The sequence below is a fragment of the Salmo salar genome, chromosome 19 (assembly GCF_965601325.2).
Source record: "Salmo salar chromosome 19, fSalSal1, whole genome shotgun sequence".
Taxonomy (NCBI): domain Eukaryota; kingdom Metazoa; phylum Chordata; class Actinopteri; order Salmoniformes; family Salmonidae; genus Salmo; species Salmo salar.
This window is the reverse complement of record NC_138309.1, coordinates 54,320,229-54,341,378: the sequence shown is the minus strand read 5'-3', so window position 1 is coordinate 54,341,378 and position 21,150 is coordinate 54,320,229. Positions and strand designations below refer to the sequence as shown.

General features: G+C 44.7%; 2 protein-coding genes across 3 annotated transcripts; one reads left to right on the top strand and one right to left on the bottom strand.

Annotated features, from left to right (window-relative positions):
- Nucleotides 1–102: 102 nt before the first annotated feature.
- Nucleotides 103–13,875, bottom strand: LOC106578992 (prolyl 4-hydroxylase subunit alpha-1). Of its 2 annotated transcripts, none has more exons than XM_045702431.2 (15): nucleotides 13,608–13,875; nucleotides 10,711–10,817; nucleotides 10,387–10,483; nucleotides 9,474–9,625; nucleotides 8,811–8,948; nucleotides 8,014–8,262; nucleotides 7,521–7,732; nucleotides 6,803–6,979; nucleotides 6,081–6,151; nucleotides 3,629–3,728; nucleotides 3,051–3,104; nucleotides 2,788–2,853; nucleotides 2,522–2,590; nucleotides 2,299–2,395; nucleotides 103–2,126 (listed from the first exon to the last, which is right to left on the bottom strand). In XM_045702431.2, exons 1-15 carry the CDS (start codon nucleotides 13,787–13,789, stop codon nucleotides 2,056–2,058), a joined length of 1,842 nt encoding a protein of 613 aa, XP_045558387.1. In that variant the 5' UTR covers nucleotides 13,790–13,875; the 3' UTR covers nucleotides 103–2,055. The 2 variants fall into 2 exon arrangements, with proteins under 2 accessions (XP_045558387.1, XP_014013842.1); XM_014158367.3 differs by lacking the exon at nucleotides 13,608–13,875 and adding an exon at nucleotides 12,771–12,929.
- Nucleotides 13,488–20,029, top strand: c19h10orf88 (chromosome 19 C10orf88 homolog). The gene is given in 6 exon segments (NM_001140141.1): nucleotides 13,488–14,065; nucleotides 14,306–14,503; nucleotides 17,979–18,048; nucleotides 18,237–18,437; nucleotides 18,680–19,044; nucleotides 19,438–20,029. Coding segments are annotated over 6 exon segments (1,203 nt in total). The 5' UTR covers nucleotides 13,488–13,904; the 3' UTR covers nucleotides 19,646–20,029.
- The last annotated feature ends 1,121 nt before the right edge of the window (nucleotides 20,030–21,150 follow it).

Below are 21,150 nucleotides of genomic sequence, written 5' to 3'. Positions count from 1 at the left end.
TGGTTGGTATTAATATTGTACCTGAGGTAATAGAGGTAATATTTCTGCAGTTCCAGTCAATTGAGTCTGGTCTGGACAAATGTCACACTGACTCGCTCACACTTTAGTCTTCAGTGAACACTTTATTTAGAAAACATTAATCTCACATGTACAACATCTGGCCACACATCCCAAATAAAATAAGGACTGCACCTTGGAGCAGAGGAGGCTGGTGGGAGGATATAGGAGGATGGGCTCACGTTGTTTCTATTCCAGACATTGTAATGAGCCGTCCTATCGCCTCTTCTGCTTTGGAGTGTATATAGCCACATTCTAACAGATTTCCCAGGGTCAGCATAGGCTTAATCTGTGGAGTGATGCATGGGATTAATAATCCTATTGATTCTTAGCACCATCTTTCATTCAGAAATGAAATCCTTTCATTATCAGACCAATGAATGATCAGGTAGGAGCTTTGCTTCCGTAACAAAACGGATGAGTCAGCACTTGCAGGCTGCTGTATTTCACCAAGGCAGTTGGAGAGACGGGAGGAACAGAGGGACTCAGACACAGTGTACCATTGGCTTTGAATGCCAGTGTTTATCTGTGCAGCAGTAATGGAGTGAATGACCTCGGTGCTATTGCCCCGTGGAAGACATGACATTGGTAGAGAGGGGATGTGGGGCAGCGATATTGAAAGGTAATTTACAATTGAGTGAATATATGCAGCATTTACCATGAATGCAAACATTGCCTTCTGCAATAGGGATCAAACACTATTAGATAATCACTGTTCTGAGACCTGCCCCAAGTGTGATAATAGCCCAGACCCTGTGCGTACTGTGTAAAACTCCAAGCATGTAATTGTTTTTTTGATGGTAACATTAGAACAAGTCTTTGCCCTCACATTGATGCTTTCCTATCAAATACCTCAGGTAGTACTGCCACATTTTAAGGCGCATAAACAACTACAACAGTCATAATTTAGAAGCCTGGCCTGCATATAGTATCATCCTAATAACTAACCCTGATTGTCATAGTGCAACCAACCAATAAACCTCCATCCTTCCCACGAGCCCTCTATCTAGCCCCAGTCCAACCCGACACCTGTTAGAACATCCATTTTGTGGCTCTGGCCAACATCAACCCCTGGTTACAGGATCATTGGGATGTCCCCCCCCCATTGAAGTTGAAGGTCTGATATGATGTGGGGTCATCTGATTCTGACCGGTTGATGAGGGAGAGGGGGACAGTGACAGTGCATTTATAACTGGTCTCGGTCATCTGTGTGCTGGGAAGCAGTGGGGGAGGAGGGGATTGGAGTGATGGTCAAAAGGAGTGGAGGAAGGGTTTGGAGTGACGGTTAAAAGGAGTAGAGGAAGGGTTTGGAGTGACGGTTAAAAGGAGTAGAGGAAGGGATTGGAGTGACGGTTAAAAGGAGTAGAGGAAGGGATTGGAGTGACGGTTAAAAGGAGTAGAGGAAGGGATTGGAGTGACGGTTAAAAGGAGTAGAGGAAGGGATTGGAGTGACGGTTAAAAGGAGTAGAGGAAGGGATTGGAGTGATGGTTAAAAGGAGTAGAGGAAGGGATTGGAGTGATGGTTAAAAGGAGTAGAGGAAGGGATTGGAGTGATGGTTAAAAGGAGTGTTTCCAGGTAGAGGAAAAGAGTAGTGCACACCAAAACATGTAATGTGCAGGAAGTTGAAAGGGAGAAGCAGCTGTGTTGCTTGCTCTAATTAACTTAGTATCTTGTATCAAAGTCCCTGTTAAGGGTGAGAATGAAATAAAAAAGTTCCTCAGGTTAAGACAGCTGTGCAGTCGGAGTGTGCAAAACCCATGACGGAAGGCACAGACTGGGAGCGAAGCGCTTCGGACCCACTGGTGAACCACACACACACACACACACACACACCTCAACTACAAATAAATGTGACATCAAATGAGCAGCCAGAGCCTCAGTGAACACTGAGTTTGGAGAGGAGGACGAGAGGTCAGAGGGCACTTCACAGCCCACAGAGCCGAGAGTCAGGAGGGTCCAGGAAGAGGGATGAGAGGAGAAAAGCGTATTCCGTTTGATCATTCTGACTCGTTCAGAGTGCAACGCCTTCTGAACTCCTGGCCTCGCTCATGCATCCACTTGTTAGACACTGGAGAAGGAAGAGGAAACTAAGTCAGGAGGACATGACCAACAAGGACCCACTGTTAACTGCTGCAGCAAACCGTTAGCGGACCTGAAACAACCATATCACTGCCCTCGGGGCAGACCTGAAGTTCTCAGGGTGTAGGAAATAGGATGTAATGAGAGACGGGTCAGCTCACCCCACTTGTTGCCCACTAGGACAGGACAGGCCGCGTGCCGCGTGCTGTAGTCACCCTCTCCACTGGCAAACAGGTTATACCAGAACACTGCACTTCCCTGAAAAAGAACAGTTTACACATACACAAAGCTCTTTATTTAGCATCAACATGTCAAATAAATAAACCCCATCACGCACTTAACAGGAAAATGATTCAAAGTGAACACCACAGCTGTGTGTTTCACCTTTTTGGGCCACACTGCAGCTCCCACATCAGTAAAGACAGTGGCTCCCCCTGAAGGCACGTCACTCATCTGCAACAGAGAGCCTCGTCAAGCCATCGCATCATACCACTTTAATACGAGAGCTTTTTTTCTCAACCTAATTGAAACCCATTTCTTTTTAAAAGGAACCTTTGAAATTAGATTTACACATGGGTAAAAACGTAAAACCCAAAATTGTATCCAAATCTATGAACTGGATCTGAAATAGTGAATTGCTTAATACTAACGTAAATGAGCCAGGTGGCGATACGGTTCCCGGTGCCCAGCTCCTTAAATGCATCCGGTTCATCTTTCTACGAAGACATGGAACATACACAAAGGTTCAATAACACTAACAGTGAAGTCAAGGAAAAACTCCCATCCACATATGAACCCACTAGCAACAGTTGATGCACGTGTGCCAGCCATCAACAGTCACCCACTGGCTCTCTGTCATACAGCATAAAGGTCATAGTTGCCTGACCAGAATAGAAAGAAAAGCCTTGTTTACCCGTCCAAAGTCAAAGTGGGGCTCGTATTGCCCGCCCACGCCGTAATTTGCCACCTGAGGAGAGATGAACAGAGGACAAACTCAGTGACAGATGCTGTGTTGTCATTAGAGACACTCGTCTAGTACTTTGGTAGGCTCTTCCTAAGTAATAAACAGCAGTAAAGTTTATTCCTTGCACTGAGTTTTTATACAGTTGCTATAATAGGCATACTGTTTAAAGGGAAAGGGGGATACCTAGTCAGTTGTACAATTGAATGCATTCAACTGAAATGTGTCTTCCACATTTAACCTAAGCCCTCTGAATCAGAGAGGTGCAGGGGGCTGCCTTAAATCGGCATCCATGTCTTCAGCGCCTGGCGAACAGCCTTGCTCAGGGGTAGGACGACAGATTTTTACCTCGTCAGCTTGGGGATTCGATCCAGCAACCTTTCGGTTACTGGCCCTATGCTCCTACCCACCAGTGTGTATTCACGTCACTGGTTGCTAAACCACACAGATGTACTGCCAGGGTATCCCCTCCTGCCAGTACTCCAGTCCTACTAAAGTCCCTCAGCCACCCTGATGTTCGGTTGTGTTACCTGTAGCTCCTCTGCAGTCTTGACATTCAAGCCGGTGATATCCTCAATGCGCTGGTTTATCTTGTCCACTACTGGATCTTCGTAGGCGGTTAGCCATGCACTGTGATGAGAGACGGAGAGTTTCGGAGTCATAAAATACATCTTTATTTAGCATTAAAATTGCAGCCAGGCAGCAGAATAATGTTATTCTAGATTAGTGTGTCCACAGTTAACAGTTAAGATAGCAGCATGGACAGCATGTGGTAGTACTGTAGGTTAGAAGGGGTATACAGATGTAGGATCTTAAATTTGATCACCCTGTTGCAGGAGAACTGTCCTGCAATGCAGGAAATGTAAAACTTGTAGTGCATTTGAGGTTTAAAAATGCTTCGGAAGACTTGATTTTCCCTTACGAAAAATGCATCGACCCCTACAATTATGATCCACATAATAATTCACATTTCCTGTTGCTTCAGAATTGTTTTCTTGCTGTAGCAAACTGGCTCAAATTAAGATTCTGTAGGAGAAGGAAACAGGCTGGTTGAAACAGGTGAAAGGGAACTCCAAATTTATCCAGTCTCAGAGCAAAAACATTAAAAACTAACTGTTTCTCACCAAGGAAGTTGGGGCATTTATGAGGAAGAGTGACCATTTAGGAGTTTGGGTTATTAATTTAAACAAACAGACCCCAGTCCCTTCTGTCCCTCTGTTACAGACCTTGCTGTTTAAATGTATAAATATAGATTGAACAGCTATGGGAGTAACAGAAGATGCTGGTAAGTGTCCAGAAGGGAGCAGAGTTGACTGGGGAGACCAAGATCTCATCCTTTCATTGGGTAGGAGCCAAGCCTCACTTCCAAACATGTTGAGTCAGACAGGCCCACATCTCAGGCTCTCTTTACACGCCCTCAGTTAACATGAATGTGTGTGTCCTTTGTTCAATTAGCGTAGCCTGTGCATGTTATAAAGATGAATAGGAAATGCCTTAAAAATTGCCTCAAACTATTCATTCTGAAGTATACATGTGCGAGTGTCCTCACTGGATGACAGGGTTATGTTGGAAGTGCTGTCATTAGAGTCCGGCCAGAATGCTGGCTCACATCCTTAGATATAAATACTCCATCAGCTGCTATATAAGCTGTATGGTTACAAAAACGTTTTCTGTATCGGAGTGCTTCATTAAACCATTCATTTAACAAGAAGAAAAATATAGAGCCTAACCGAGAACCCTGATAACTAAATGTCCCTAAGATAATTCATAAACACATTGAGCAGGTTATGAGCTAAATGCTGAATAAATTTGGCTAATTTAGGTTAATTGGCATAATGAAGCTGAAATCTGGGGTCAGAGGAACAGAGGAAGATCACCATGTTTCCATTTGCTCATCAACTGCAGTTAATCTATTTCCACAAGGGGGCGCTCTATAGCCACAACACATGAAAACAGGCTTGAAGGGAACAAATAGGCAGGCAGACCCCTTTCTACAAGAGGAGATTCCACCCATACACTGAAACATTCTGTAAGATACGCCAGAGCCTGCACCAAGATAACAGAAAAAGATTAGGAAAAACAACTGTTTGCCACTGCATGGATTGGGTTGTCATGTCGATGATGTCAATCGTCTGATGGGTTGGAGAGGAGAGACAGCGATGTCATTGCAGGAGGAGGAGAGGTGGAGAGGTAGGTGTATCCATAAGTAAAGTTCCACAAAAGGGGGTGAGAGGTAGGGATGAGCAGGGCAGACAGGGCCTCATGCAGGCCCCTCTCCGTCACCTTTGACCCCTTAACTCTTGGAGACTAATGGGCTGTAGTGAGTTTCCCAGTTTGGGGGTCATGCACGGTGGCACGCCTTAGCTAGTATCCCGGACGGTTCACATTACAGTCACAGATCACAGTGAGGACAGACACAGAGGAAGAGGAGAGACATCACTGAATGATCAAGCAGCTGTATGAGAGACAGACTGACGCTAGGCCAGGGCATGCGGACCATCAGGTCTAAAACCATTGCAGTACATGACTTGCAACGGTCACAGCCAAAACTTAAATGAGACGCTACCAAAGGTAGAAGATATTAAACTGGCCTGGTCACACCCCGACTACTGTTAATGGAGTCATAACAAGCAGGTACTGGACTCCTGTTCCTCCCTCTTGTTATGATCAAAGCAGTGGCGGGACATCTTGGCAAGAGCACGGGCCCAGAGGGACTGAATTATACCTTCAAAATCAACCTAGTTTCCAATATACCCAAAGTGTCTACCATCTCACAAGAATGTTACTTGTTCAGGCAATATTTCCCCAAACATACAAACTGTCAATTTCCAATCCGTTATAATCCCTCTACGCTTAAATTGCAGAGTTCCCGATTAGCTGTTGTGCTCTTGCCAAGGATCCTGCCCAAGCGGAGGGAGAGGATGCGGGGTGCGGAGGGGTATGGGGTACAGCGCTGTGCCCATCCCTGCCTGCTGGTCTTACCTCTTGCTGATGCGATAGTGGGCGGTCTCCAGTACACCAGTAATGGGGTTGGAGATGGTGGCCCGGCGCAGCTGTGGAGCCAACAGCCAACCGGCAGAGAGGACATGGGTTACAGGGACAATCCCTGTTACACACTGACTGGCTGCTGGACCCACATACACTACGAGGCTACATTAAGTCTGTGCTGTGTGTTCCTGCTGGGCCCCCTTACCCTCTGCAAGAGCTGAACTCTAGCTTGAGTTATGGATCTCGATCATTTACATTAATACACGATTCATGCAAAAGTTAGGTGTTGATATGAAGCTATGACTTAGTTACGACCACTCGATTCAGTTACGACCACTCGATTCAGTTACGACCACTCGATTCAGTTACGACCACTCGATTCAGTTACGACCGTTTGAGGTGATGTTCATTGCCGAGTCAAAACTCACTTCTAGTTCTAACTGAGCTATCAAATACTACTGTATGTGCCAAACAAATGGGATGTTGCTCTTATCCAGCCAGTGTATAAAACAAACACACGGTACAGTCAGGTCCTCGTGCAGGGTGGGCATCCCCAGTCTTCTTATGGCAGCATGCATCTCAGACACATTCTAACGTCTACCACACCTAAGGTTGCATCATTTCCCCAAAAACTATCCTTATTCTGATTCATTATAATTCTGGAAAACCCACACGCCAGACCCAGTCTTCCCCCGGAGGTTGAACTTTGAACTCACCCTGGGTTTGGCCAGCTCTTTGACCTTCTCGATCTCGCTGTTGGAGAGGATGTCGTGGTAACGGATGATGCGTGGGCGGTCCCACTCGTCCTCCTGCTTGACGGGACCCAGCACGTACAGGGGGTGGCGGTTGTTGTCAGAGTAACGACAGAACATACGACTCTGACGACGCGGGGTCTGAAAGAGAGGGATACAGATCACACATGATCCAGAGGGCCACCCGAGCTACCCCCACACACACTAAAACAACATCTTTTTGGGCTTAGTGGAGGTCAATTTGCAGTGTATAAATCTATTCAAATAAAGTCTTTCAAGAGGACTAGGACTTAAAATACATAGCCATTAGAAGCTGTGCATGCAGAGTGTGTGTGTTAGCCAGTGGAGGCTGGTGAGGGGAGGACAGTTCATAGTAATAGAAAGGATTGAATGGGATCAAACAAATGGAAGCCATGTGTTTAATACCTTTCCATTTATTCCATTCCAGCCATTACTACGAGTCTGTCCTCCGATTTAAAGTGCCACCAGCCACTGGTTAGTACAGCTGAGCAGAGGCTGCGGAGCAGAGGACGGCTCATAATAATGGCTGGAACAAAGCAAATGGAATGGCATCAAACACATGGAAACCAAGCGTTTGATACCATTCCACTAATTCCGCTCCAGCCGGTCCTCCCCAATTAAGGTACCACCAACCTCCTGTGGTACAGTTAGTGGCTCTCACCATCTTGATGCCTTCGCCGCGACACAGCTCTTCATATTTCCTCCTCTCAGGCAGGTAGTCTGCAGGTCTGCCCTTCTTGTCAGATGCCTCTCTTTTCTCCCGCTCTCTCTTCTCCTTCTCCTTCTGGCTCTCCTCCGCCTCCACCTTGTTCTGCTTGGCCAGCTGGTACTCAAAGTACTTCAGGTTGCCGTTGGCTCGCTGGTGGGCAGAGTCTGAGAAACACAACAGACTCTGTTAGGACAGAAGATGAGTCTACTCAGTATTGTCCTGCGCATTACGATCAAGACATGAAAAACAAATATAATACACATACTTGGGTGACAGTACTTAAAAAATGTATTTCAGTAATCTGACTAGGTTGGACTGGTGAAAGCCAAAGGGAGGTAACCCGGCTTTCAGTTATAGATTCAGACACAAAGTATCAATTTCAAAAGTATTCAAACAGGCCCTTGGCCTTACATAATGTACAAGTACTACAGCAGTCTCCACTCACCCAATTTGAGTAGTCTCTTGGTGTAGTCCAAGGCTCTCTCTAGCTCCCCCTGCTGGTAGATGGAGTAGCTGAGGTAGTCTAGGATGGTTACCATGTCCACGCTGGACTCCTCTCCCCCGTCCAGCTGTTTCAGGGCCTGCTCCATCCACAGCTCTGTGTGGTAGTAGTCGGCATCAGAGTAGGCGATCTTCCCCAGCTCAAAGCAGTCCTCCACTGTCATAGGGCTCATAGCGACATCCTTATTGGTTCCTGTGTGTAGATGTTAACATGTGCAGAGTGACACACATCTCCATCTCAGCAGCATTTGCATGCAGCTCACTTATATGGCATTTCAAGCATCCATGTGGACTAAATGGGGTGTTCCACTGCATGTGGTGAGCACTGTGCACGATTTCCCCCTGCAACAGTAGGAGCAGCCATCACTGAAGCTCTAACAGAACCTCTGCCGGCAACACGTCCGCTGCTAATCCAGTCCTGGTATGCAGCTCCCACCGCATGCCCTAAGCCCCTAGCCAGCCTCTCCCTGCCTGGCCCTCACTAGGCAGTTCCCCCGTGGAGATGGTGAGCGTGTCTAGCCAGTAGATGCCCTAAGCCCCTAGCCAGCCTCTCCCTGCCTGGCCCTCACTAGGCAGTTCCCCCGTGGAGATGGTGAGCGTGTCTAGCCAGTAGATGCCCTAAGCCCCTAGCCAGCCTCTCCCTGCCTGGCCCTCACTAGGCAGTTCCCCCGTGGAGATGGTGAGCGTGTCTAGCCAGTAGATGCCCTAAGCCCCTAGCCTCTACCTCCCAGCCCCACTCACCAGGAAGCTCTCCTGAGGAGATGGTGTGTGTGTCCAGCCGGTAGGTGTCCTGGAGCCTCAGCAGGGCCTTGGCTGCCCCCGTCTGGTCGTCATCATTGGGGAAGTACTGTCTCTGGATGGTCAGGTTAGAGATGAACCCTGGAGTATGGGAAGGATAGATGGTTAAGGAACCTCAATTCTACCATCTTCACACAGGGTGGTATAGATGCTAAAAGATGCTTGGAGAACAATGGTATGACGTCATTGTTTTAGCACTATCTGCTGAGTTGTTAAACTACGGCGCACTACATGGTTCAATGTGCCAATACATCAGCACAATCTACTCTGAAGCTAAAATTGGGATTGTGTGTACTCTGCTAATGAACAAAAAAAATGTTTTATTGAAGAGCAATGTACAATACGGCGAACTTAGCAAAATGAGGAATGTGGTAAGTGCATGGAGGCCGTCGTCTATATGCACCTCCATTATTTAATGAATCTCTGTAGAAACAAACCCTGTTCCATCACGTCAGTGACTGCCAAAAATGCAACATGACTGATTATATTGTGATTTTCTTTATTTTTCATTAAGTTGTCAATTAGCAATAACTGGGAAGATTGAATCTTTATGTGGTAATATAGCATTTATAGTCATTAGAATAGAGGCGTATGAGTAACCCTGACCATCAGACATGTCCTTGAGGACCAGGCTCTCCAGCTCTCCCCACTCTGTGTTGAGCCTCTTCATCAGCTTGAAGGCGTTGACCGGGTGGCCCAGGAAGCCCTCTGGGTCCTGAGTGGCTGTGGCCGACAACACATCCAGCTTCTCAGCCCACCTGGACACACCATGGAGGGGAAAAGGCATTCAATATAGGCTACTCCTCTTGACCTGCACTGTTGGAAGTTAAGAATTTCACTGTACCCTGTGCACGTGACTAATAAACAAAGAAAAAAAACTAATGACTCAGAAGCAAACAGTGAATCATTTTCATATGCCCGTTTAAATATGACATGCAACTTCATGTACACACACACACATACTTGAAAGGCAAAAAAGAGAACAGTTACATCATGTCCTGCACTTGAAACACCCTGTTGGTTTATTGTGCCATCTTCATAGCCAGAGGAACTAGATCTCTGGTTAGCCAGACCCATCGTAAGCTAGAGACATGGCAATATGACACCCTCTAAAGACATGTTGCAGATACAGATAGTGTCGTGAAGCAGGATATGTATACCACCGGAGGCTGGTGAGGGGAGGATAGCTCAGCGTAATGGCCGGGACGGAGCGTATGGAACGGCATCAAACACCTGGAAACCATGCGATTGATGTACTTGATACCATTCCACTGATTCCACTCCAGTCATTAGCACACGCCCGTTCTCCCCAATTAAGTTGCCACCAACCTCCTGTGATGTACATTCCTCTCTTTGACAGTCTTTATAGCATGGTGCTTTGTGGGAGAGAGCAACGTGACCAAGAGCGAGAGAGTAGCTATCTGGGTATTGGGGCTCTCACTTTATAACCTGCCAGAGCCTGTGGGAGAGATGGAGAGATATAAAAGAGACTGCCTGTGCTTCGGGGCTCTCCTCTCACTTTTTGACCTGCTCTAGTTTGTCCTCCTCAGCTCTGATGTAATCCTTCAGAGAGGTGACCAGGTCCTTCTCTGTGTACAGCAGATCGGTCATCTGACCTAGGGAACACAGTGCAACACATAGGGGTCAAACGTTGTACTAGTTCTTCTATGCGTTCAACATTTTAGACATGTTTGTAATGTTCATGTCGGTGATAAACATTTTTCATAGGGAGCAATGCCGTTCAAGCCATTGTTTGTGACCAAGACAGGCTGGAAGCGATGAAACTACTGAATAAAGGGATCAACAGAGAGGTGTTCATGAAATGAGAGGACATTTAACCTACCGATGGAAGTGAAGAAATCTTTATCAGCGGAGGATGTGTAGAATAGACAGGTCAACAACACACAACAGACGACCCTCAACTCCATCTTTGCACTGCCGCACAGGGGTCTGTAAAACGAGGTAGATGAGTTGCTAGTCCGTTACATATCATTAATACCGGTGAGATGTCAGGGCACTTGGACACACTATCCACTGATGATCTCATGACAGGAAACTTCTGAAATACATATTTTTATGAAACTAACAGCACCAATCAAAATACTTTTGCGAGTCTCGGCATGCTAAGTGGCTGAGCAGAAGTTTGTAAAAATGTGTTGCACCCACTGGGGATAGGGCTTTGCCAGACTTGCCTTCAGAACCCACCGAGTCTGCACGCACCAAGTGAATATACAGCCACTGCCAGCTCACGCACCCTGCATGGCCCTTTTCACTGCTCTCACAAGGCCTTTGTTCTTTACACAACTACTACTGTGTCAGCCAATTCATAGACTCAAAGCGGGGATTTTAAATGACTGTCTATAAAAAAAACATGTTTTAACTATAAGTCTAGCTAAGAGGTCAGTACTCCGTTTGACCAGAGGGCATGTGAGGCTTTAGGATGACAGAGTACAAGCCGGACAGTGACCAGAGGGCATGTGAGGCTTTAGGATGACAGAGTACAAGCCGGACAGTGACCAGAGGGCATGTGTGGCTTTAGGATGACAGAGTACAAGCCGGACAGTGACCAGAGGGCATGTGAGGCTTTAGGATGACAGAGTACAAGCCGGACAGTGACCAGAGGGCATGTGAGGCTTTAGGATGACAGAGTACAAGCCGGACAGTGAGAGCAGCAGCTGCATCCCAAGGAGAGCAAGGAGCAGAGGGGGCGGAGGCCGAGGTGGAAGGGAAAGGCTTGATTTCCCTTTTGGGCTGCTCAAGTATTTACGACAGGCAATCAAATACCCGGGAGAGTACACAAGTTCACACAAACGGCTGGCAGTAGGTGCTGTAAATAAATAGGTCTATGAGCTTAATTTCTTTTTATGATGGTCTGGATTTGTTTTTGGATAGGTAGGTACCCTTGAAACAGATGTGCAATAGGTGAACACAGGCCCAGGGCAGATGACCTATCACCCAACCCTATCTAGGTAAATGGAAAGTAGGTATTTCATCAAAAGGTCAGGAATGTGTGAGATGTGACCCAACAAGACTACAAAGAGCTATTAGATTAAGAAAACTGGTGAGGACATGCAGAGGTGATGCATCTGTGTCTGCTATTACTGTTCACTAAAATAAAGTGAAATTGTTATATAATACATTGTAAATTCAATTGAGAGTATGGACGTCCCAAGGCTCCCAGACAGCAAGGACCCTACAATTGTGGAGAGGTTCAAACCAGGGAGTATAATTCAGGGAGACAAGACTGCCACGTACATGCCCCTCCCCCCATCGCAGGGATTTTTGGGAGCACCATCAAAATAGATTTCCTAGCCTTGGAGTAAACCATACTGACAAAAACTAGAGTTGACTGCAAATTAATGTTTTAACAAAAAAAATTATGGGCTTGCAGATATGTTTCTGAACGTTCTAATTAGGCAATTATCTACTCTTGAAATGCCAATATTCTCGGCGTTGCAACATGTGAAGAAATCTTTGTCAGCTGAGGATGTGCGACATGTGTGCATCAATGTATCAACCAATTGTTTCCAGCAACATGTTACTGTCACACGAAGCAAGCAAATAAATACTAAGGAGATTAAAAAATAAAAACTCCACGCATAGCTAAATTTTACTGCAGCTGCGACACAAAACTTTTTTTTTAATACCTTAACACATTTTGTTCCTACTGTAAAGCAGGCAAACTATCAGCTGCGATAAAAATTTAAATAACTCAAATCTATTGTTCAATTTGCAACAACGATGTGACTGGCAATTTTACAATGTAAATTAGCGTTAACATCAAGGTGTTATTTCAGAGAGGGATGACCAAAACGAATGGTCATAGTGACTGTAACGTTCCTCTAATACTTCAGTGAGCAATATCATGCAGTAATTTAGAACATCAATTACATATTTCGGTACCTTATTCCGCTCAGCACTGCTTTCGGAAGAGGGTTAAAATCCCCACGTCGAACGCCACGGCTGTTTTCTCAAAATCCTCGGTATTTTGAACTGGGCTGCGGTTAACTGGTAGGTTTACATACCGGTTTCCATTTTCTCTGTATTGCCATTATGCAGGATGGTGAATGTCGCCACCTGGCGGTTGAATTTAAACAGTGAGTGAAATACAGTAGTGCTGTGTAAATCTGTGCCCTGGTTTTAATGTCTATGGTAAATTCACTCAAAACTACTCCAGTCAGTCTTTCAATAAAACAGCATGTTAAATGTTGTTTTTAATAGAAATGTTTTTGTTTTTCATCCACGAAATGTCATCATTAATTAATAGTTAGCTAATAATTGCATGATAATATATGTAATTGGATGGTTACTACTATCATTATTCATTTATACAGTCTACTGGTTTGGACTGGTTTGGTCAACACAGCCACAAAGTCATAAATTCCGACCTATTTCTACAATTTCTCTTCTTAAAATCTGATTTTAAGCCTAAACTTAACCACACGGCTAACATTATGTCTACCCCTAATCTTAAATTAAGACCAAAAAGCATTTATTTGTTTTTATTATTTTTGAACGATCGGCCTGAAGCCAATTTTGAGTTAGTGGCTGTGTTATTTAATAGAAACCGATCCACAGAAGGGAAAAAAGCGTAACCCGGAAGTGCTTCATTGGTGGTGTAACATCATAAACAAGCCGTGCTTTCATCGACGTTGCTAGCTAGTTAGTCGTCTGGTCGCCAGATATGCATTCTAAAACGATTGGTTGATGTAAGGTATGAATTGTAGCGTTTTAACTCACGTTTCCATCCATTGACCCAAGAATGGACGGGCCGACTGTATGCTGGCTAACATGCTAACGTTAGCTAGCATTTCCTTGAGAGTCGATAGGATTGCTTGATATATTTTTGCACGGTTACCGGCTGGCATAGACAAACCAACAGTGCGACTGAAATAACTGTTTCTGCCCCAGCATTTGTTCATAACGTCACTGTGCTGTAGAAGAGGAATCTGTTTTGTATTTTACCAGTCCATTTGGCTAGTTAGTTAACTACCCAAGGCCAGATAGGCATTACGTTTAGGGAAAGCGGTCGTCATCATGGCCAGTATTGACGTGAACACAAGCAAAGATGGACCTGTCAACGGGCACACGTCATGGGCTTGCAAATCACAGGAGCGCCAACTCTCTGACATCCTTCTCCCAGTACAGTCAAGTAACAACACTGACATCAGTCAGATCGACAGAGACACACCAAACGGGTAAGACACCTTATTTATCATCTTCTCCACTGTCAACTTTTAAATGACCACACATAAATGGTTTATGCATGCCTTAACTCAAATTGAAACCTTCCAGGAAGCCCCAGACAGTCTAGATAGCTATCTAGACTAACTTCCACTCTCTAGAATAGTTACAGCACCGATATTAAAATCCTTGATTTTCTTAATAAAAATACTGCTAACCTTTCACATTTTGATCACTCTCTTGTTTGTCCTTAGGTGTGTTCCAGTGCTCCTGGAGCAGGTAGAGGAGGGGTCTCCGTGTGTCATCACCCTGCGCTGTGCACCCCACTGCCCTGCCCTCATCACCAGCCTGCTGGTGACCAGCGAGGCCCGCACAATTGAGGTCTACTCCCAGGCAGGGGACTACTGTGGCACCTGTCGTGGGGAAAGAGACCCCAACACACAGCCTGACAGGTGTGTGTGTGCTTTTCTTTAAAAAACAAGGACATTTCTAAGTGACACCAAACTTTTTAACTAACATACACACACACGTACGTATGTATGTATGTATATGTACAGTGCCTTGCGAAAGTATTCGGCCCCCTTGAACTTTTCGACCTTTTGCCACATTTCAGGCTTCAAACATAAAGATATAAAACTGTAATTTTTTGTGAAGAATCAACAACAAGTGGGACACAATTATGAAGTGGAATGAAATTTATTGGATATTTCAAACTTTTTTTAACAAATCAAAAACTGAAAAATTGGCCGTGCAAAATTATTCAGCCCCTTTACTTTCAGTGCAGCAAACTCTCTCCAGAAGTTCAGTGAGGATCTCTGAATGATCCAATGTTGACCTAAATGACTAATGATGATAAATAGAATCCACCTGTGTGTAATCAAGTCTCCGTATAAATGCACCTGCTCTGTGATAGTCTCAGAGGTCCGTTTAAAGCGCAGAGAGCATCATGAAGAACAAGGAACAAACCAGGCAGGTCCGAGATACTGTTGTGGAGAAGTTTAAAGCCGGATTTGGATAGAAAAAGATTTCCCAAGCTTTAAACATCCCAAGGAGCACTATGCAAGCGATAATATTGAAATGGAAGGAGTATCAGACCACTGCAAATCTACGAAGACCCGGCCGTCCCTCTAAACTTTCAGCTCATACAAGGAGAAGACTGATCAGAGATGCAGCCAAGAGGCCCATGATCACTCTGGATGAACTGCAGAGATCTACAGCTGAGGTGGGAGACTCTGTCCATAGGACAACAATCAGTCGTATACTGCACAAATCTGGCCTTTATGGAAGAGTGGCAAGAAGAAAGCCATTTCTTAAAGATATCCATAAAAAGTGTCGTTTAAAGTTTTCCACTAGCCACCTGGGAGACACACCAAACATGTGGAAGAAGGTGCTCTGGTCAGATGAAACCAAAATCGAACTTTTTGGCAACAATGCAAAACGTTATGTTTGGCGTAAAAGCAACACAGCTCATCACCCTGAACACACCATCCCCACTGTCAAACATGGTGGTGGCAGCATCATGGTTTGGGCCTGCTTTTCTTCAGCAGGGGCAGGGAAGATGGTTAAAATTGATGGGAAGATGGATGGAGCCAAATACAGGACCATTCTGGAAGAAAACCTGATGGAGTCTGCAAAATACCTGAGACTGGGACGGAGATTTGTCTTCCAACAAGACAATGATCCAAAACATAAAGCAAAATCTACAATGGAATGGTTCACAAATAAACATATCCAGGTGTTAGAATGGCCAAGTCAAAGTCCAGACCTGAATCCAATCGAGAATCTGTGGAAAGAACTGAAAACTGCTGTTCACAAACGCTCTCCATCCAACCTCACTGAGCTCGAGCTGTTTTGCAAGGAGGAATGGGCAAAAATTTCAGTCTCTCGATGTGCAAAACTGATAGAGACATACCCCAAGCGACTTACAGATGTAATCGCAGCAAAAGGTGGCGCTACAAAGTATTAACTTAAGGGGGCTGAATAATTTTGCACTGCCAATTTGTCAGTTTTTTTTTTATTTGTTAAAGTTTGAAATATCCAATAAATTTCGTTCCACTTCATGATTGTGTCCCACTTGTTGTTGATTCTTCACAAAAAAAATTACAGTTTTATATCTTTATGTTTGAAGCCTGAAATGTGGCAAAAGGTCAAAGTTCAAGGGGGCCAAATACTTTCGCAAGGCACTGTATGTATGTATGTGTGTGTGTGATATATATATGTATTTAATAATGTGTGTGTGTGTATGTATGTATATATGTTAGTTAGTTAAAAAGTTTGGTGCCACTTAGAAATGTCCTTGTTTTTGAAAGAAAAGCACATTTTTTGTTGTCCATTACAGTAACATCAAATTGATCAGAAATACAGTATAGACATTGTTAATGACTATTGTAGCTGGAAATGACTGATTTCTAATGGAATATCTACAGAGGCCCATTATCAGCAACCATCACTCCTGTGTTCCAATGGCACGTTGTGTTAGCTAATCCAAGTTTATCATTTTAAAAGGCTTATTGTGAAGAGGTGACTACGGGATGCTGGCCTTCTAGGCAGAGTTGCAAAGAAAAAGCCATATCTGACTGGCCAATAAAAAGAAAAGATTAAGATGGGCAAAAGAACACAGACACTGGATAGAGGAACTAGAAGGCCAGCCTCCCGGAGTCGCGTCTATACAGTTGACGTTGAGACTGGTGTTTTGCGGGTACTATTTAATGAAGCTGCCAGTTGAGGACTTGTGAGGTGTCTGTTTCTCAAACTAGACACTCTAATGTACTTGTCCTGTTGCTCAGTTGTGCACATCTTTCTATTCTGTTTAGAGCCAGTTTGCGCTGTTTGTGAAGGGAGTAGTACACAGCGTTGTACGAGATCTTCAGTTTCTTGGCAATTTCTCACATGGAATAGCCATCATTTCTCTGAACAAGAATATATTGACAAGTTTCAGAAGAAAGTTCTTTGTTTCTGGCCATTTTGAGCCTGTAATCGAACCCACAAATGCTGATGCTCCAGATACTCAACTATTCTAAAGAAAGCCAGTTTTATTGCTTCTTTAATCAGAACAACAGTTTTCAGCTGTGCTACATAATTGCAAAAGGGTTTTCTAATGATCAATTAGCCTTTTAAAATTATCAACTTGGATTAGCTAACACAACGTGCCATTGGAGCACAGGAGTGATGGTTGCGGATAATGGGCCTCTGTACGCCTATGTAGATATTCCATTATAAATCAGTCGTTTCCAGCTACAATAGTAATTTACAACAATAACAATGTCTACGCTGTATTTCTGATCAATTTAATATTTTAATGGACAAAAAATGTTGCCTTTCTTTCAAAAACAAGGACATTTCTAAGTGGCCTCAAACTTTTGAACGGTAGTGTGTGTTGCTTATTTCTACCTTTTTTTGTGTACCTATACATGATACATCACCATGAAGAGAATGACATCCATATCCATAATTATGCATTTCTGTGTAGTACAGATCAGGGACCGACGATGAAATTCTATTACTGCAATTCTGTTACTGGGTGTAAATCCACTTCACTGTAGTTCAGTAACCCACTTTTTTTTAGTTAAGCTGTCATGTCATAGCTGACACATCATTCTTTCTGCAGACATTGTTTAAACTTAATCCAGAGCAGATATTTAAGTTTTTGGGAAGCGTGGTCACATAAAAAAACGGACGGCTTTTACAGAAATTCTGTTACCAAATTTTGCATCTGCACAGTTCGTCCAGGAAATGTTTTTTTGTAAACATTTCTGAGTAAATTATTAAAAGCATTCCTTGTGCATAGAGTTGTATGGTTTGTTAAACTTAGAAATTAATGTTTTTTTGTTTGGCATACATTTTAAAGCGAAAAATGGGTACAGTATCTTAATTGTGTGTAATGTGGTACGTCTTTTTATAAAACTTTTTATTTTTTTTGCTTTTCAGTGCAGAGAGAGGACCCTTCTACAGGAAACACTTAATATTGGAGTCCCCCGCCGCATCATGTGAGGTGAAGGTATGCATGTCAACCACAGCTTTCAAATCAACAGTAGTTACTAATTCAGTCCTGTTCCTGTTTATTCTCTACTAGCACATAGCAATGTCTCTGTGAACATGAAATCCATTGACTCATCCCCTTTACCTGTCTAGTTCGGATTATTATGGGTGGTGCCCTTTCTTGGGCTAACCTCTGTGTTTTCTCAGCTACTGTCTCTTGGTGGGCGAGGGAGTGTGGCTGTGGCTCGGGTCGTGATGGGCCTACAGACACTGACACCTGTGGACTGCTCGCTGAGCCTGGGGCCCAGCATCGACATGCTCCGTGTGCAGTCCATGGTGGAGGAGATGGGTGCCAGCCTCTCACCGGGGGCCCAGAGCCTCATGAACATGGTCCAGTTTCAGCAGAAGGTGGGTTCCGCGCTGACGTCAAAGCATCACATTCACCAATACCAGTCAATAGAAGCCTCAGTGGAAAATTACGCAGTCCGAAATTACACAGGAGACACTGGCTCTATTGTATTGTATTGTTCATTCTTCTACCCACCAAGATGGCTGTTAGATAGCGAGAAGCTCAAGACTAGTGAACAGAGAACACCGAAGACAATCGCTGTATTGTATGGTAAATCAAGCTCTTTGGTATTTTTTTCCAGAACAAAGCTGACTCACTGAGTGGGTTTCTGCCCCTCCTCATGAGCAGTGGGGCTCTCTCTGCTCTTGCTAAAGTAACTAACGGACCCTCTTCAGCTCCAACTGACATTCAACACCCCTCAGTCAACACTAGCCTCCAGCCAGACGAGATGTCTGACTCTGCCTCCTCAGATCCATGGCCCCAGTCTCATGCAGCCTGCGATACTCACACCGGCCTGGCAGACATGATGTCACCCTTTCTTAACGGCCAGCCAGGAGGACGAAGGCCATGCATCAGCCCAGACTTGCTCCCTATGCTGCAGAGTGTGTGTGGGCAGGTGACGCAGCTCCGCATCGAGGATGCCTCAAAGACATCCAACGGCCCGCGGTGAGTATGATGACTGGTGGTGGGTCTAACTACAATGTAAAACTCCCTCTGAATGTTTACATGGTGTGGTTGGAGTAGAATGGTGTCCAGATGTTGTGGTTAGGAGTCAAGTGGATGGAGGATGTCAGGGCTGACCATGTCTGTCTGTCTGGGTTTGGTAATGGTTCTGGTGGCATTGTGGTGTGTCTGTTTATGTTCCAGGAAATGTCGGTGTATGGTTTGTGTCTGTATGACCGTACAGGTCTTGTTGTCAGGGAAAACTCCTGGTCCAGTGAAACCTGTGAGGATAGCGAGGATGTGTTCAAGGGCATTGTTAACATGGGAGGGCGACAACACCAAAGGGAGGTAGTTTAATTCTTATGAAAACCTATTCTGTGATGGATCGTCTTGCAGGCAGGAGCATGCATGCTGCAGAGGGCTGGAGCAGGTTCTGGAGAGATGTCTGGGCGAGATGGAGAGGAGGCTGATGGAACACATGGACCAGCGACTGGATGCCATGCAGCTGCGCCTGGAAACGGCCTTACTGCAGACCCTGGCCCTTCCCCTTAACCACCTCAAGACCACAGCACCCATGCCTGACCAGCCTCAGGCCCTGCACTAACTCCATCCCAACTCCGGCCTCTACCCAAGCCACAGCCCCTGTCTCATCCCCTACCCCAGCCCCACTGACTCTAGCCCATTGCATTGACTCTAGCCCCTACCATATCCCCAGCCCTAGCCCCCACTGACTCAGCCACTACCTTATCCCCAGCCCCATGCACAGCCCCTACACTGACGGCGACCTATAACCCGCACCCAATCACCCAACTCCCCAGAGACAAGCTGCTTATTTTACTGTAGTTTTACCACTTGTGCATGTTTGTAAAATAATGTCTGACTGTTGTAAATTTGACACCCTTTCATATTCTGTGTATTAACAGACGAGTTTAAATAACTGCACTGTATGATCAAGAGTGAAAATAAATATATTTATACTGTAACAAAACTACAGAATATGCTTATTATTTTTTGTGCAAGGGTAAAAAAATAAGAATCTAACAAAACCTGCTCTCCAGTCCACACCTGCTAAACATATTCATTCCTCTGTAATGTAAAACATTAAATGTTTATGTTGGAGAAGCACTAGGTGGAGCTGTTGGTTTGGTGTCTTTGGTAGGACTCCATTACTACATTACAGAGAACTCCATTGCTGCATCCTTGAACAGGTCACCACACCCCGGGCTGATCTTTCCGGGAAAAGCTCAGCTGACTAAATATTTTAATGATTATGTGAAACATGAATTTACCAGAATGATGTGCTGGATGTTTGGCGTGGATTACAGTACAAGCTAAATCAATAAAGAACTATGTCTGAAAAGAATAATCCTTTGTATAAATCATGATCATGCATCAAACTGGATGGAAACAGTGGAATCCCACTGGGCACAGACACTGTAAAACATTTAGTGGCAGAGACACCATGTGACGTCTGCCACTGCCTGCTTTAACAACCCTGGATGATGTCGGTCTGTGTTGTCCACACTCCTGATCATTCTACACTCATCCATTGTGCCAGGTTACAGAGTGGGTCAATGTTTTCCTTCAGGATCTGTAGACATGTATACTTCAGACCGCTTTGAACTACAGAGCCATAGGTCAGTGCTGGTTGACAGGACCCGGCCAGGCAGAAGTAGGGCACAGCTTCCTGTGAGCAAAGGGCAGGTCCTGGTACGCTCACTAAGAAAAACATGTAGAGTGGTACCAACTGTATCAACACTATCCAACTGCTGGTGCTCCTACTCTGCATGGCAATGAAGGAAACAAATCAAAACCTGTTGTATTAGGATCTTTATGAAGTGTGAAGTAGTGGGGAAAAATCTACACAGCATTTCAGTACTGTAGCCTACTATGTCTGTGTGCTCTTGGAAATTAATACTCTATTTGTAACATACAGATTAGTATGTCACAGAGTAGGAGTGTTGCTCTAGGATCAGTTTTGCCTTTTAGATGTGTGACCATGTTGCGGCATTGGCAGGTGGGACCTGATCCTAGGTCAGTACTTTGAGGGGCTTTATTGAATACAAGCCCAGAGCAATCAATATTTTAATGATTTGAATACAACAGTGA

What these genes read in the sequence shown, in the direction of transcription:
- LOC106578992 (XM_045702431.2), bottom strand. Translation starts at nt 13,789, where the DNA reads ATGAACAAATGCTGGGGCAGAAACAGTTATTTCAGTCGCACTGTTGGT. An exon ending in AAACTAGAGCAGGTCAAAAA is followed by an intron (nt 9,626 to 10,386) that starts GTGAGAGGAGAG and finishes TGGTGTGTCCAG; the next exon opens with GTGGGCTGAGAAGCTGGATG. An exon ending in CTGCAGTGTGGCCCAAAAAG is followed by an intron (nt 2,396 to 2,521) that starts GTGAAACACACA and finishes GTTCTTTTTCAG; the next exon opens with GGAAGTGCAGTGTTCTGGTA.